The sequence below is a fragment of the Heloderma suspectum genome, chromosome 5, assembly GCF_057233095.1.
Source record: "Heloderma suspectum isolate Gila_16-S chromosome 5, 16-S_ref, whole genome shotgun sequence".
Classification (NCBI taxonomy): Eukaryota; Metazoa; Chordata; class Lepidosauria; order Squamata; family Helodermatidae; genus Heloderma; species Heloderma suspectum.
Genome location: NC_139462.1, coordinates 64,290,317 through 64,305,256, shown reverse-complemented (window position 1 = coordinate 64,305,256; position 14,940 = coordinate 64,290,317). Strand labels below are relative to the sequence as shown.

The 14,940-nt window shown below is 43.9% G+C and overlaps 1 protein-coding gene across 1 annotated transcript in view; it reads left to right on the top strand.

Moving 5' to 3' along the window:
- The window catches only part of IQCM (IQ motif containing M), a 133,431-nt gene that overhangs the window by 27,191 nt on the left and 91,300 nt on the right, over positions 1-14,940 (top strand). Inside the window, exons 4-5 of the mRNA XM_084859766.1 lie at positions 773-897; positions 11,612-11,685. Coding sequence (XP_084715892.1) covers positions 773-897; positions 11,612-11,685 — 199 coding nt within the window. The remainder of the gene's footprint in view (positions 1-772; positions 898-11,611; positions 11,686-14,940) is intronic.

Here is a 14,940-nt window from a genome sequence, read left to right as displayed (position 1 = left end):
CAGTCCCCTCCCCATGGATTCACTGAACATCTAAGGCCAAGGGAGTTCTGTTCCAACTCACTTCAGTGTCTAATTTTCCATTGTAAACAAACCTGAGGCTGATGACATGTTCCTGGTTGTTAGGGTAACAAACCATTTGAATAGGACCTGATGTCTCTCCCAATAGCTGTGCTAATCGGTATTTAATTGTATTGAAATCTGGGTCAGCTGATTGTTGATTAGCCAGCTTCTGTCTTCTGGAGTGAGCTTTTCTGAATGCATAGCTATAATTCGTGTTGCATTTTTGGCCCCATTGCCTTTTACTTGCAAGACTTATAAGTTGTCAAGACTGGGTTTCTATTGTTCTGGGTATAATGATTTTGCCTTCTACAGCCAGCAGAGAACAGAATCTGTGGAGAAAGATGACACTGGGTTTTGATTGTTTAAAGTTGGCAGGGGGAACATATTCCAAAGGAGCATCTGTTCTTTTAAAGAGTTCGGAGGAACACAGAAAATCCATAGGTGTTCTGGGGAAAACTGTAATGGGAAAAAATGTCTCCTGCTGAATATTATCCTCTTTCAGAGCTCTTGAAAAGCCACATGTTCCAGTCCTTCTTTGGTCGCTCAACTAATAGCATCAACAACACATTAAAGTAAAAGCTTTGGAAGACTCATGCTGAATTTGCAAGGTGTGGACGTTGTTAGCCCATACACACCTTGATATCGTTGCTGCATTTTGTGATGGTCTTGATTATTATAGCATTGTTGTAAACTGCATTGATACTTCCAACAGGAAGAATATACCAAGATTGGAGAGGGGTAATATTATCAGAGACCATGGCTCCCTACACAATGCTCAGCAATGAGGAACATAAAGAAAGATTAATGAGAATAACAAGAAGGACAAGGTCCAAAATGGTATGTAACAGTGAGGTTTTTCCCTTTACTGAAGTATCTCAAAGAGTTAGGAAGTATTAAAAAATGGATGGACCGCAGAGCAGGGCCTCTTGAAAATTGTATAAGTGAAGAAGTTTTATTTATTTATTTGCTTGTTTGTTCTCTACAAGAGCAATGGCACTCAAGGCAACTTATAATCATAATTAAAACTTAGAATCATAGAACAGAAGGGTTGGAAGGGGCCTACAAGACCATCGAGTCCAACCCCCTGCTCAATGCAGGGATCCAAGTCAAAGCATCCCTGACAGGCGGCTGTCCAGCCTTGTCTTGAATGCCTCCAGTGTGGGAGAGCCCACCACCTCCCTAGGTAATTGGTTCCATTGTTGTATTGCTCTGATAGTCAGGAGGTTTTTCCTGATGTTTACCCAGAATCTGGCTTCCTGTAACTTGAGCCCATTATTCCGTGTCCTGCACTCTGGGATGGCCGAGAAGAGATCCTGGCCTTCCTCTTTGTGACGACCTTTCAAGTACTTGAACAGCGCTATCATATCTCCCCTCAGTCTTCTCTTCTCCAGGCTAAACGTGCCTAGTTCTTTCAGTCTCTCCTCATGGGGCTTTGTTTCCAGTCCCCTGATTATCTTTGTTGCCCTCCTCTGTACCCTCTCCAGTTTGTCTGCATCCTTCCTAAAGTGTGGTGCCCAGAACTGGACACAGTACTCCAGATGAGGCCTAACCAGTGCTGAGTAGAGGGAAACTAGTACTTCACGTGATTTAGAAGCTATACTTCTATGAATGCAGAAGCATTCAAATAGCCTTTGCCTTTTTTGCAGCCACATCACATCGTTGGCTCATATTCAGCTTGTGATCTACAACAATTCCAAGATCCTTCTCTCTTGTAGTATTGTTGAGCCAAGTATCACCCATCTTGTAACTGTGCACTTGGTTTCTTTTTCCTAGGTGTAGAAATTGATTAAATTAATCATAATACTTCACAATACAATAATGCATTAAAACTGTTGAGAGATCTTGCTGTGTGGTCTGTCCATTTTCCTGTTACATAGTTCCCAAGTCTTGGGAATTCATCTTAAAGAAATGAAGAGTTCATATTTGTGTGAGCTTAGTGAATCTTAGCTCTACCTGTATAATTTCAAAAATCTGGGAATATACACAAGAAGGCCACAAAGCTATAGCAGGGGAGAGGCCATTGCTCAGTGGCAGAACACAGAAGGTTCCAGGTTCGATATTCAGTATCTCTAGTTAAATGATTTCAGGACAAGCATGATGTGGTACCAGAAAAAGATCTCAAAGTAAAAGTAGTGTGTATGTGCGTTTTTCATTATGGGAGAAAACAGCAGCTTCAAGGATGAGGATTTGCTTAAGGAAAATGGTGTGTGTGTGTGTGTGTGCGTGTGTGTGTGTGTTAATTCTCCCTTGTTGCGCTGCGGTTCAATTTTGGATTGCTGCCTACCCCCAGTGCGGCTTGTATTTGCAGGAGTTCAAAGCAACTGGAGAGCTATTCATGCATCTCCAAAGTCACATCTTTGGTCTTCAGGTAGTGGGTGCTGGGAAACCTTTCTGTTTGAAACCTTGGAGAGCAGCTATCAGTCACAGTATACAATACCGGGCTTTGTAGGCCAACGATATAAGTATAAGGTAGCTTCATATATTCAAAATATAGGACAGCCTTCTCCAACCTGGTACCTTCTAGGTATTTTGGATTTCAACTCCCATCAGCCTAAGCTGACATCATGAATGGTCAGGAATGCTGGGGGTTGTAGTTAGGGATGTCGGAGAGATCTGCAATGGAATCAAATGAGTTTGGATTTCTATGAATTGGACCTATGGATTCTTCAGTGGATCAGCTTTTCCTGAGTCACACGGATTCCGTGGACCTGTGGATCATTTCTTTAAACTTTCCAGAATTTTATGCAAATTTAGTCATAGAAAAATACATAAAATAAAAAACACCAGCCGAAAATGTGCATTTCCTCCATAAGCTAAAACATGAAAATGTTCATTTGGGAGGGATTTGCGCATTTTGGGGAGGATTTATGCATTTGTGCAAGTGCAAATTTGTGCAAATTTGTGAAACTGGGGAAAAATCAAATTCCATCAACAAGTGGACGATGGAAGGAAGGTACCTGACCATCCACAAAGTGCAGATGGAATGGATTTCACAAAATCTGTACATCCCTAGTTGTTGTCTAAAATATCTAGAGGGCACCAGTCGGGGGAAGGTTGATATAGTAATAGTGTGGTAATTTATTTAAGGCTAAAACAAATTAATAACTGAGTTTCTGAGATTGTAATTTAAGTATGAATAGGTTAGTTTGATTAGCCAGCCAAACTTCAGAAAATAATCAGCCATTGCGTTACATTCTGAAGAGCGGTTTTTGCAGTTATTTAACAAGATACTTATTTTATCCATTTATTACTCACATTTATATGCCACCTTCCACAGAGGTGAACTTAAAATGCAATAGCATCAGAACAACAATATAACAATAAAACAACATGATACAAAATTAATCAGCAGTAAAACTGCATGCTGTACTGTGTGCTACAAACAAAAGCTGCCTAGCCACACTTCTCAGAAAGCCTGTCAGTACTGTGGGGGCCTGTCTAACATCAGCTGGCAAAGTGTTGCCAAGGGTGGGTGCTGCAACACTAAATGTTCTACTGCAAATGCTCCTGAGGCAAATCTCAGGAGCACATGGCACCCTGAAAAGGCTCCTTCTGATGTGATTAATGCAAAACTTGTTCAGTAGACTGTACACATCAAACACTGGATTCATATACAAAATCATAGTGTTGTATGTATACAGCCAATGTATTAAACAGGGTCCTGGGGTCCCAGTCCAGCCATCCTGGGATTCCAATCTGGCCCTTCAGTGTTTCCCAGATGGCCACAGCCCCTTTCCTTTGACAACAACCAATTATTTGGTTTCCTATCTTTTGTGGAGTCCCCCACCCCCATTCTAAAAGGTTGAAATGGCTCCGCTAAGGTTTAGTTACTGGCATTGAGAACCTAAGCTTAAAATGGGGTAGTTTTTTCTCCCCCTACCCCTTTTGACTTCGGCCCCACTGACCACTGGAATGTGGCCCCTGAGAACTCCTTCAAAATGGTGTTCAGCCCTTAGGCTGAAAGAGGTTCCACACCCCTGCTATTCAGTAACAGGGGTTAGCCATTTCTTGTGTTTATTCTGAGATTTTGGGAATTATATGGCTGAAACGGAGAAACATGAGATTCACACATATTAACTCCTCTGTACTATGGTCTACCTCTTAATTAGATACAATATAGCTAAGTACCCATTCTTGTTGTTGTTGTTCAGTCGTTCAGGCGTGTCCGTCTCTTAGTGACCCCATGGACCATAGCACGCCAGGCCTTCCTGTCCTGCGTTGTCTCCCGGAGCGTGCTCAAGTCCATATTCATTGCATCAGTGATGCTATCTAGCCATCTCATCCTCTGCCGTCCCCTTCTCCTTTTGCCTTCAATCTTTCCCAGCATCAGGGTCTTCTCCAGTGACTTTTCTCTTCGCATTAGGTGGCCAAAATATTTGAGCTTCAGCTTCAGTATCTGTCCTTCCAATGAGCACTCAGGGTTGATTTCCTTTAGGATGGACTGATTTGACCTCCTTGCAGTCCAGGGGACTTGAAAGAGTCTTCTCCAGCACCACAGTTCAAAAGCATCGATTCTACGGCGCTCAGCCTTCCTTATAGTCCAGCTCTCACAGCCATACATTGCTACTGGGAAAACCATAGCTTTGATTAGACGGACCTTTGTTGGCAAGGTGATGTCTCTGCTTCTTATTATGCTGTCTAGGTTTGCCATAGCTTTCCTCCCAAGGAGCAAGCGTCTTTTAATTTCATGGCTACAGTCACTGTCTGCGGTGATCTTGGAGCCCAAGAAAATAAAATCTGTCACTGCTTCCATTTCTATATGCCAGGAAGTGATGGGGCCAGATGCCATGATTCATCCAACCCAGGGTTTCTCATTATGTACTCTGCATATAAATTAAATAAGCAGGGCGACAATATACAGCCTTGTCTTACTCCTTTCCAATTTTGAACCAATCGGTTGTTCCATGTCTGGTTCTTACTGTTGCTTCTTGACCCTTGTACAGGTTTCTCAGGAGACAGGTAAGGTGGTCTGGTACTCCCATCTCTTTAAGAATTTGCCACAGTTTGTTGTGATCCACACAATCAAAGGCTTTAGCGTAGTCAATGAAGCAGAAATAGGCATTTTTCTGGAATTCTCTTCCTTTCTCCATGATCCAGTGAATGTTGGCGATCTGATCTCTAGTTCCTCTGCCTCTTCGAAACCCAGCTTGTACTTCTGATAATTCTTGGTTCACATGCTGCTGAAGCCTAGCTTGTAGGATTTTGAGCATAACCTTGCTGGCATGTGAAATGAACACAATTGTACGGTAGTTTGAACACTCTTTGGCGTTGCCCTTCTTTGGAATTGGAATGTAAACTGACCTTTTCCAGTCTTGTGGCCACTGTTGAGTGTTCCAAATTTGTTGGCATATTGAGTGCAGCACTTTAACAGCATCATCTTTTAGGATCTTAAATAGCTCAGCTGGAATACTGTCATCTCCTCTAGCTTTGTTGATAGTAATGCTTCCTAAGTAGGGGTGGACGAAAGTCACTTACCTGTTGTCGAAGCTTGTTCGTGGTGGGGGGGAGGTGCTTCGCTGCTCCCCCCGCGAAGTTCAGGCCAGGGGGGGAGGCTTCCCACCTCGCCCCGGCCGAAGTTCAGGCCGGGGGGGAGGCTTCCCGCCTCGCCCAGCCAAAGTTCAGGCCGGGGGGGAGGCTTCCCGCCTCACCCGGCCGAAGTTCAGGCCGGGGAGGAGGCTTCCCGCCTCGCCCGGCCGCGAACTCCAAAGTTTTTTTTTTTAAAAAAAACGCCCCCGTGATAGGCTACGTGATGATTAACGTAGCCTATCACGGCTAGATCTGCAAAGTCAGCCGTGATAGGCTATGTTAATCGTCACGTAGCCTATCACGGGTGACTTAAAAAAAAAAAAAAAAAGCACGTACGCTAATGGCGGCCCCCATAGGGAGCCGCCATTCGCGTTCCTTATTTGGTCGCTGTAGTCTACGTAAATCTTTACGTAGACTACGGCGAAAATAAGGGCAACACAAATAGCGTTGCCCTTATTTTCGCCGTACTCTACGTAAAGATTTACGTAGACTACAGCGACCAAATAAGGAACGCGAATGGCGGCTCCCTATGGGGGCCGCCATTATCCGTACGCGCCTTTTTTTTTTTTTTTTAAGTCACCCGTGATAGGCTACATGACGATTTACGTAGCCTATCACGGCTGACTTTGCAGATCTAGCCATGATAGGCTACGTTAATCGTCACGTAGCCTATCACGGGGGCGTTTTTTTTTTTATTGGAATGGCGGCGGTGGCAGCCGGTCGAAAGACTGGCTGCCGCTCCCGCCCCGCACGAACACCCACCGAACCGCTGGCTGGACCCGCCGCCGGGAGGGACATTCGGCAAAGGTAAGTCCCGTCCTGGGGGGGGGGTGCGGGGGGCGGGGGGGTGCAGAGAATTTCTCCCTGAAACTTGTTCGTGGGGCCGAACACGTTGGCGCTCGGCCCCCCGAAGTTTCAGGGAGAAATTCTCCGCCATCCCTATTCCTAAGGCCCACTTGACTTCATTCTCTAGGCTGTCCAGCTCAAGTTCAGTGACCGCACTATCATGGCTATCAGGGACATGAAGATCTTTCCTGTATAGTTCTTCTGTGTATTCTTTCCACCTCTTCTTAATCTCATCTGCTTCTGTTAGGTCCCTGCCTTCTTTGTCCTTTATCATGCCCATCTTTGCACAAAACGTTCCCTTGAGATCTCCGATTTTCTTGAAGAGATCTCTAGTCTTTCCAATTCTATTGTTTTCCTTGATTTCTTTGCATTATTCCTTTAAGAAGACCTTCTTGTCTCTCCTTGCTATTCTCTGGAAATCTGCATTCAGTTGGGTATATCTTCCCCTTTCTCCCTTGCTTTTCACTTCCCTTCTTTCCTCAACTACTTGTAAAGCCTCATCAGACAGCCACTTTGCTTTCCTGCATTTCTTTTTCTTTGGGATGGATTGAGTTGCTGCCTCCTGAACAATGTTACGGACCTCCGTCCATAGTTCCTCAGGCACTCTGTCTATCAGGTCTAAACCCTGAAATCTATTCCTCACCTCCACTGTGTATTCATAAGGGATATGATTTAGGTCATACCTGAATGGTTTAGTGGTTTTCCCTACGTTCTTCAATTTAAGCTGAAATTTTGCAAGAAGAAGCTCATGATCTGAGCCACAGTCAGCTCCAGGTCTTGTTTTTACTGACTGTATAGAGCTTCTCCATCTTTGGCTGCAAAGGACATAATCAATCTGATTTCGATATTGACCATCTGGTGATGTCCATGTGTAGAGTCGCCTCTTGTGCTGTTGGAAAAGAGGGTTTGCCATGATAAGCGTGTTCTCTTGGCAAAACTCTATTAGCCTTTGTCCTGCTTCATTTTGTACACCAAGGCCATGCTTGCCTGTTATCCCGGTGATTTCTTGACTTCCTACTTTAGCATTCCAATCCCCTATGATGAAGAGGACATCTTTTTTTGGTGCTAGTTCTAGAAGGTGTGGTAGGTCTTCATAGAACCGATCAACCTCAGCTTCTTCAGCATCAATGGTTGGGGCATAGACTTGAATTACTGTGATGTTGAATGGTTTGCCTTGGATTTGTCCTGAGATCATTCTATTGTTTTTGAGGTTGTACCCCAGTACTGCTTTTTCCACCCTTTTGTTGACTATGAGTGCTACTCCATTTCTTCTAATAGATTCTTGCCCACAGTAATAGATATGATGGTCACCTGAATTAAATTCGCCCATGCTTGTCCATTTTAGTTCGCTGATTCCCAAGATGTCGATGTTCAATCTTGCCATCTCATGTTTGACCACCTCCAGCTTACCTTGATTCATTGATCTGACATTCCAGGTTCCTAAACAATATTGTTCTTTACAGCATCGGACTTTCTTTTCACCACCAGACACATCCACAGCTGAGTGTCCTTTTGGCTTTGGCCCAGGCGCTTCACTCTTTCTGGCGCTACTTGGAAATTGCCTCTGCTCTTCCCCAGTAGCATATTGGACACCTTCCGACCTGAGGGGCTCATCTTCCGGCGTCATATCTTTTAGCCTTGTGATACGTTCCATGGGGTTTTCTTGGCAAGAATGCTGGAGTGGGTTGCCATTTCCTTCTCCAGTGGACCACATTTTGTCAGAACTCTCCACCATGACCTGTTCATCTTGGGTGGCCCTGCATGGCATAGCTTATGGCTTCACTGAGTTATGCAAGCCCCTTTGCCACAATAAGGCAGTGATCCATGAAGGGGAAGTACCCATTCTTGCATGATACTAAATTAGCTAATTCTACAATGAGATTAGATTGTTTTAGAATCTGAGATTGTTAAATATTAGTGCAACTTTATGCAACCAACACTAGCTAAAGGGCTCACCATTTTACTGGAAGAAAAACTGGAATACTGTATTCCTTCTGTTAAACTCATAAAAAGGAGTAGAGAAGCACATTGCCAATCCTACAGTGTTTAATTGAGAGATGCACCTAATTTAGACTGGATAGTTAACTTTTGAGTTCTTAAGTAATTATTTAAACGAACTCAGTTTAAGAGATAACAGCATATCTCATGTAGAAATAAAGTCAATTCATTTACTGGACTTTGCTACTGAGCATTTAACATGTTATCTCTCTGAGGCTGTTATCTCTCTGGCTGAATTTGTGAAAATAGGACCTAATCATTCAGCTGCAAAGGGCTATTCACTCAAGTTTATTTACATAAGTACCGTATATAGCTTCATTTCAGAAGCAAGCTCTAAATGGGCAAATTGATTTATTATACAGTGCAATATGCTGCAATCATATTCTGCCCTAGCAATTATTAGAGGGGGAACTTGCATAAATATTGCAAATGGAGCTTACAGTATGTTTTTTCCCCTCTTAGAAATACATACTTTTTTCTTCCAGCAATTCACCTAAAAAAAGATATTGTAGAGCTAGAAAAGGTGCAGAAAAGGGCAACTAAAATGGTCAAGGGGCTGGAGCAACTCCCCTATGAGAGAAGATTACAACAGCTGGGATAGTTTAGCTTGGAAAAAAAGGAGGGTAAGGGGAGACATGATAGAGGTCTGCAAAATTATGCATGGTGTGGAGAATGTGGAGAGCAAGACATTTTTCTCCCTCTCTCAAAATACTAGAACCCAGGGTCATCCTATGAAGCTCATTGGTGGGAGATTCAGGACAGACAAAAGGAAGTACTTCTTCACACAGCTCATAGTTAAACTATGGAATTTGCTACCACAGGAAGTAGTGATGGCCACCAGTTGGGGTGGCTTTAAAAGGGGGTTGGACAAATTCCTGGAGGAAAAGGCTATCAATGGCTACTAGTCTTGATGGCTATGTGCTACCTCCAGTTCCAGAGGCAGTGAGCCCATGTACACCAGTTGCTGGGGAACATGGGTGGGAGGGTGCTGTTGAGCTCATGCCCTGGTTGTAGGTTCCCGGTCGACAGCTGATTGACCACTGTGTGAACAGAATGCTGGACTAGGTGGACCCTTGGTCTGATCCAGCACAGCTTTTCTTATGTTTTTATGTTCTTTTAATTTTTTTTACCATAACCTTGTACAATCAGAGATTGTACACTTAATTGAACTAACAGTATACAGGTTAAGAAGAATAAGTGGATAACCTGTCATCAGTTCCTATGAGCTGTACTAAATATCCTTTTGATATTAGCTGAAGATGACCAAAGATGGTTTTGAAAAAGTGCAGAGCCTGTACATTTGGAATGAATGCACAGGACACATGAAATGGGCCACAACTTCATTTAAAAGATTTGACCTGCAGTATACCAGTTAAATTCCCCTCCCTCCCTCAGTGGGGACATGCTTGTTGCCAGGTGAGAGTTGGGAATCATGTTTCCTGCAAATCACCTTGGACAGGTGACCCTACCTGGGCTCCAAATGTTGGATCAGTCATACAATTGGTCCTTGCTTTTCATAGTCCTTGCACTGTAAAAGTGTGTGGAGGAGGCAGTGGCATCATCAACCCCTAGCCTGGAAGCACTGAAGTCAATGAGGCTTTCAGAGCCCAAGGCGTGGCTCCCTGCTCAAGGTTCCTTAGAGCCTCCTGGCCTTAAAAGGTTGGTTTGGCTAGCTTCCCTTCACTACTCTTGACACCCTGGGTGCTCAGCGTTGTTTTCTTCAACCCCAGCAGATGAAGTTGGTGAAACCATCAGAAATACTCTCAGCTGAAACTGCTGGTCACAGCAGCATGGAGGGGCCTTCCTGCTGTTCCCTGTAGGCACCAGAAGGTGGTGGTGGAAACATACTTGCTGAGTGGATGGTCATTCTGACATGGTGCTGGTTACTGATGTCACTGGGGCAACCCTCTACTCAGCACCTGCTGCGGCACCAAGCACTGCAGTGTGACTTCAGTGAATCAGTAGCCACCTTTGACTCACATGGCCAATGAGTGCACTGGAGCATCAAGGAGGTGGGACGAGTCCTTCAGCCCCTTGCCCATTCTCGTGGCCCTAGTGCCCTCATTGGCTACCCACCCCAAATGGTGGCTAGATCTACACTAGTGCTTTTTATCAGTATTGAAGTACACCAATAACGGTCAGAGCACATTACGTATTCCATATACCACCTTCCTAGCATTATTTCCCACTTTTTATTCCGTATTATCCAAAATACCACAACAGATTGTGTGTGCTATGTGGTATAAATGCGCGAGAGGGATATAGTGTCATCCTGATGGGAATGTATCAATGTGACATGAGGTGTAGATCCTGCCTGTGGCTCCTGATTGGCTGAGGCTGCTACCACTCTCACTCTGGGGAAAACAAATCAAATTAATAAAATATATTAAATTAAAATGGTGCATGGCTGCAGTCTCTGAATTTGTGAGTGTAGCACTTCATAGTGCAAACCAGAAGCCTGCAGCCTTGTCTGGCTGCTTGCCAGGGAGAAAGGAAAATGCCCTTGCCGCTGCAAAAAAGGGTATGTATATGGGGGTGGGGAAGCAGGGCAGTGGTGGCAGGCAGGGAGAGAGTGAGAAGCCCCCCAAATGATTAAAAACAACAACAGTGGGCCAGATAGGGTGGGTACCTCCTCACCTGGGCCACCTGAAATCTGGAAGCGCCCTCGCAGAAAATAACTCATAGAGGTCCCTACAGTCATGGTAAATTTCATTGTACTGATCTGAAAGTCAAACAGGAGGTACAATGGCAAAGCAGGGTAAGATTTAAAGGAAGAACATCTCAGTGTGGATGCAATTGTCACAATTTCCATGATCAAAGGAATCACTGGTGGTCACTGCTGACTTTTCCATGTCCATTCAGCTTCACGCTGGCACACATACTTGTACCAAGAGACAGTTGCATGGAATCTTTTGGCAGGAAAAAAAGTGGATATGTGAATTGTCCCCAAGCTGTTGGAGAAATATGGTGACAGTTTGGAAGATCAAGGGCTGGTTCACATACAACCAGTTGCTTCCCCCTGCACACACACATAACCCCACTGTAATCCTAACTATCTATGGGATAATGTTGATCTGTTAATGTGATCCCTTCCTTTTCTGACCATTTAGTTCCATGGAGGATCTATCAAGGTGAATAATTATGCATTTGTCCCAAACTTAATCAACTCCCTTTTCCCTAGATGTTGCTTATGCAGAGTGGCAAATTGGAAAAGCGCCGGCAAGATTCTAAGAAGAGTGGAAGGAAGCCTTACAGGTGCTCTCAGTTATTTTTCTGAAGCAGATTGCAGCACTCTGCTTTGTTGTTGGATTGCTTTGCTCTTCGTCCCCCTCCCCCCTCCCCCCCTTCTTTTAAAAAGTGCAAAACAATTTTTTTAAAAATTCTTTTAAAATGTGCAAAACAGCACTAAATTTGTAAAACAAAAGGAATAAATTGAGAGTGTTTTCGATGAGGCTTTAGGGCACAATTCAATTCTGCAGGATATCAACCAAAGAATGTATTGTATCTTACCGAATTGCCATTATACACAGTGAAAGAAAAATCGTTATAGAATTCAAACTCTACTAATGAACCATCAGAAGTTGAATCATTTTCCATACAGCCTTTAACCTTTGTGACACGCATCTGTAGAGCATTGACAAGATACATACAATGAAAGATACATATTTCTCAGCATTAGACAATAAAAACCAAACCTTTACAAGAGATGACCTTCCCATCAAAGATTTTAACAACAGATAAATACATTTGATTCTAAGATCATTATAAATAGAGCATTCTAGAAGTACATGAATAATATCTTCAGTTGATACAGAATTGCAACCACATCCCCGTCCTTCTTAGGGACCCTCTTATGCCGACGCATCCAATCGGCCAGAGGGACAACATTTAATCTTGTCCAAGTGAAGGCTGCCCTCCTTTTAATATTTGGTAAATCAACCAGGTATTTTGGAAGACTGCAGAATACAGAGGTTCTCTGCATTGGGATCAAGCCACAGGGTCCAGCTTACAGATGGAAGCTGTGCCTGGAGGAATAAACAATGAGCAACAACGGCAAGCCCTCTGCCCCTCCCAGCAGACGATTCTGTCAGAAGATTCGCAGGATCTGTGGAATGCCTGAGGGACAAGCTAGCCGTGGCATCTTTGCATTTAACATACAAAGCCGGTTTGGAGCCAGTGTGGTGTAGTGGCAAGAGTGTTGGACTGGGAGCCGGGAGATCCGGGTTCTAGTCCCCACTTGGCCATGGAAGCTCACTGGGTGACTTTGGGCCAGTCACAGACTCTCAGCCCAACCTACCTCACAGGGTTGGTGTTGTGAGGATAAAATGGAGAGGAGGAGGATCATGTATGCTGCCTTGGGTTCCTTGCAAGATGAAAAAAGGTAGGCTATAAAATGAAATAAATAAATAAACATATGAGCTTTGAAATTTGCTAATGGCATCAGCTGGGGGCAGGTAAGCTGATAATTACCAGTAACCCTGCAGGTATGGGGCAATATCTTGTGCTGCCCCTGTGCAATGGACCGCTAGTATAACAGGGACTAGTGGTTCCTGAAACAACTGGAGATGAGTGGAAATGGTCCTCATTTCAGGAATGAGGCAGGGCAGCAAAGCTCTGGAAATTAGCGTTTCCGCTCATTTTCAGGGTTGTTTCAGGAACCTCTAGCTCCTATTGTGCTAGTGGTCCATTCTGCCTGTGCAACAGAACTGGCAGAGGTGCGACAGCGACAGCAGTATAGGATACTGCCCATGGAAGATTTCCTCCCAGTGCAAATAACAACTCTGCACAAGGGATTTTCCACAGCAGGGGATGAAAGAGTTGAATCCCCTCTATGCCTGCTGCAACCCTGATAATGATAAGTCAACACAAGCTGATACTTAAAGATGCAAATCACTCATGTTTATGCATTCTAAGAATCCTGCGTGCAAAGACACGTTTAACATCATGCCTAGTGTGTCCATGAGTAAGGCTGGGAGGAAAGTCCAGTAGCAATCCCCAGGGTTAATTAGTCCACCTCAGAGGTATTTTAGGCTGCGTCCTGGGGGTTGGAAGAAGCAAGCAAATCCCAGGAAAGGCATTGATGCAAGGGTCTCATAGGTAGGGCTGTACAGATTTTGTTAAATCTGTCTGTGTTTCACGGATTGTTGGGTGGCTTTTGTTCTGTCGTCTGCTCATTGATGGAATCTGATCTTTTGTATGACAATTTTGTTTGTTTGCAAATTTGCACTTGCGCTGATACACAGTATCATTGCATTAGTGCAAGCATGCATTTGCACAAATCCCCCCAATGTAAAAACCCCCACCTGTCCACTTGTCCACGTGACTTCAAAAATGCTGCTCTGCTGTGGAATCCACAGGCCAGATTCAAAGAAATCTGATCTCATTTGAATCTGTTGCAGATTTCTCTGACATCCCTATTCATAGGTCCTATGACATAGGAGGTCCTATAGTGCTAACCTCTCCAATGAATAAAACAGTGTCAAGGAAAGATATGGGACCACCAGGGTGGTGTGCAGGACTCCACTCTGGGGTGGGATGATCACAAGGCATGCAGGCCAGGTAGAGTGCCAGGCACCTGTTCTTTACAGTTCCCATTCAGAGGTGAGATGACTGGTGTTCAGTATGATCATGCGCTGGGCTATATTGCCCCATTAACATTTGTGAGCTGGTGGTATTAAACTGAAATGTCAAGCTTTTCATCCAGTCTTATGAAACATTATGTATGTCTTATCAGAAAAGTTGGAGCTCGCTTTTTACCCCTCCTCCTCTTTTTTTTTTTTTAATATATAATTCTCCTACAGTTTAGGGATGCATTACAAATTTTCTCATGTGTACATGAAAACCAAGGGAAACATACTCCTCCCATGTGCCTTTATGTCTGTTTGATGTACACAAACCCCAATTTTTGTATTCCAAAATTAAATTTTATCCCTGCATTTAATACTCTGTCTTGATATCCCATTTACTGAAGTATTTATTTATGTGATCAAACCTATCACTATTGTAAAAAGCACAAACATTTTAAAGCTTAATTTTAGCCAGGCCTCACCATGACTAAGCTCTGAAAAGTACTGATAATACTAGGGTTCAATCCCAGAAGATATAGAATGTGATGTTAATGCATCTTCGTGGCAACTTCAGCTAAACAAAAATAGCCTTTCAACTCATTCTACCCTTTCCCATATGATACAACCCCTGTGGTCCTAGTTTATTAGTATATTTGTATATTGCTGTTGTTCAGTCATTAAGTCGTGTCCGACTCTTCGTGACCCCATGGACCATAGCACGCCAGGCCTTCCTGTCCTGCACTCTCTCCCGGAGTGTGCTCTCAAGTTCATATTCATTGCATCGGTGATGCTATCTAGCCATCTCATCCTCTGCCGTCCCCTTCTCCTTTTGCCTTCAATCTTTCCCAGCATCAGGGTCTTTTCCAGAGAGTTTTCTCTTCGCATTAGGTGGCCAAAATATTTGAGCTTCAGCTTCAGTGTCTGTCCTTCCAATGAGCAGTCA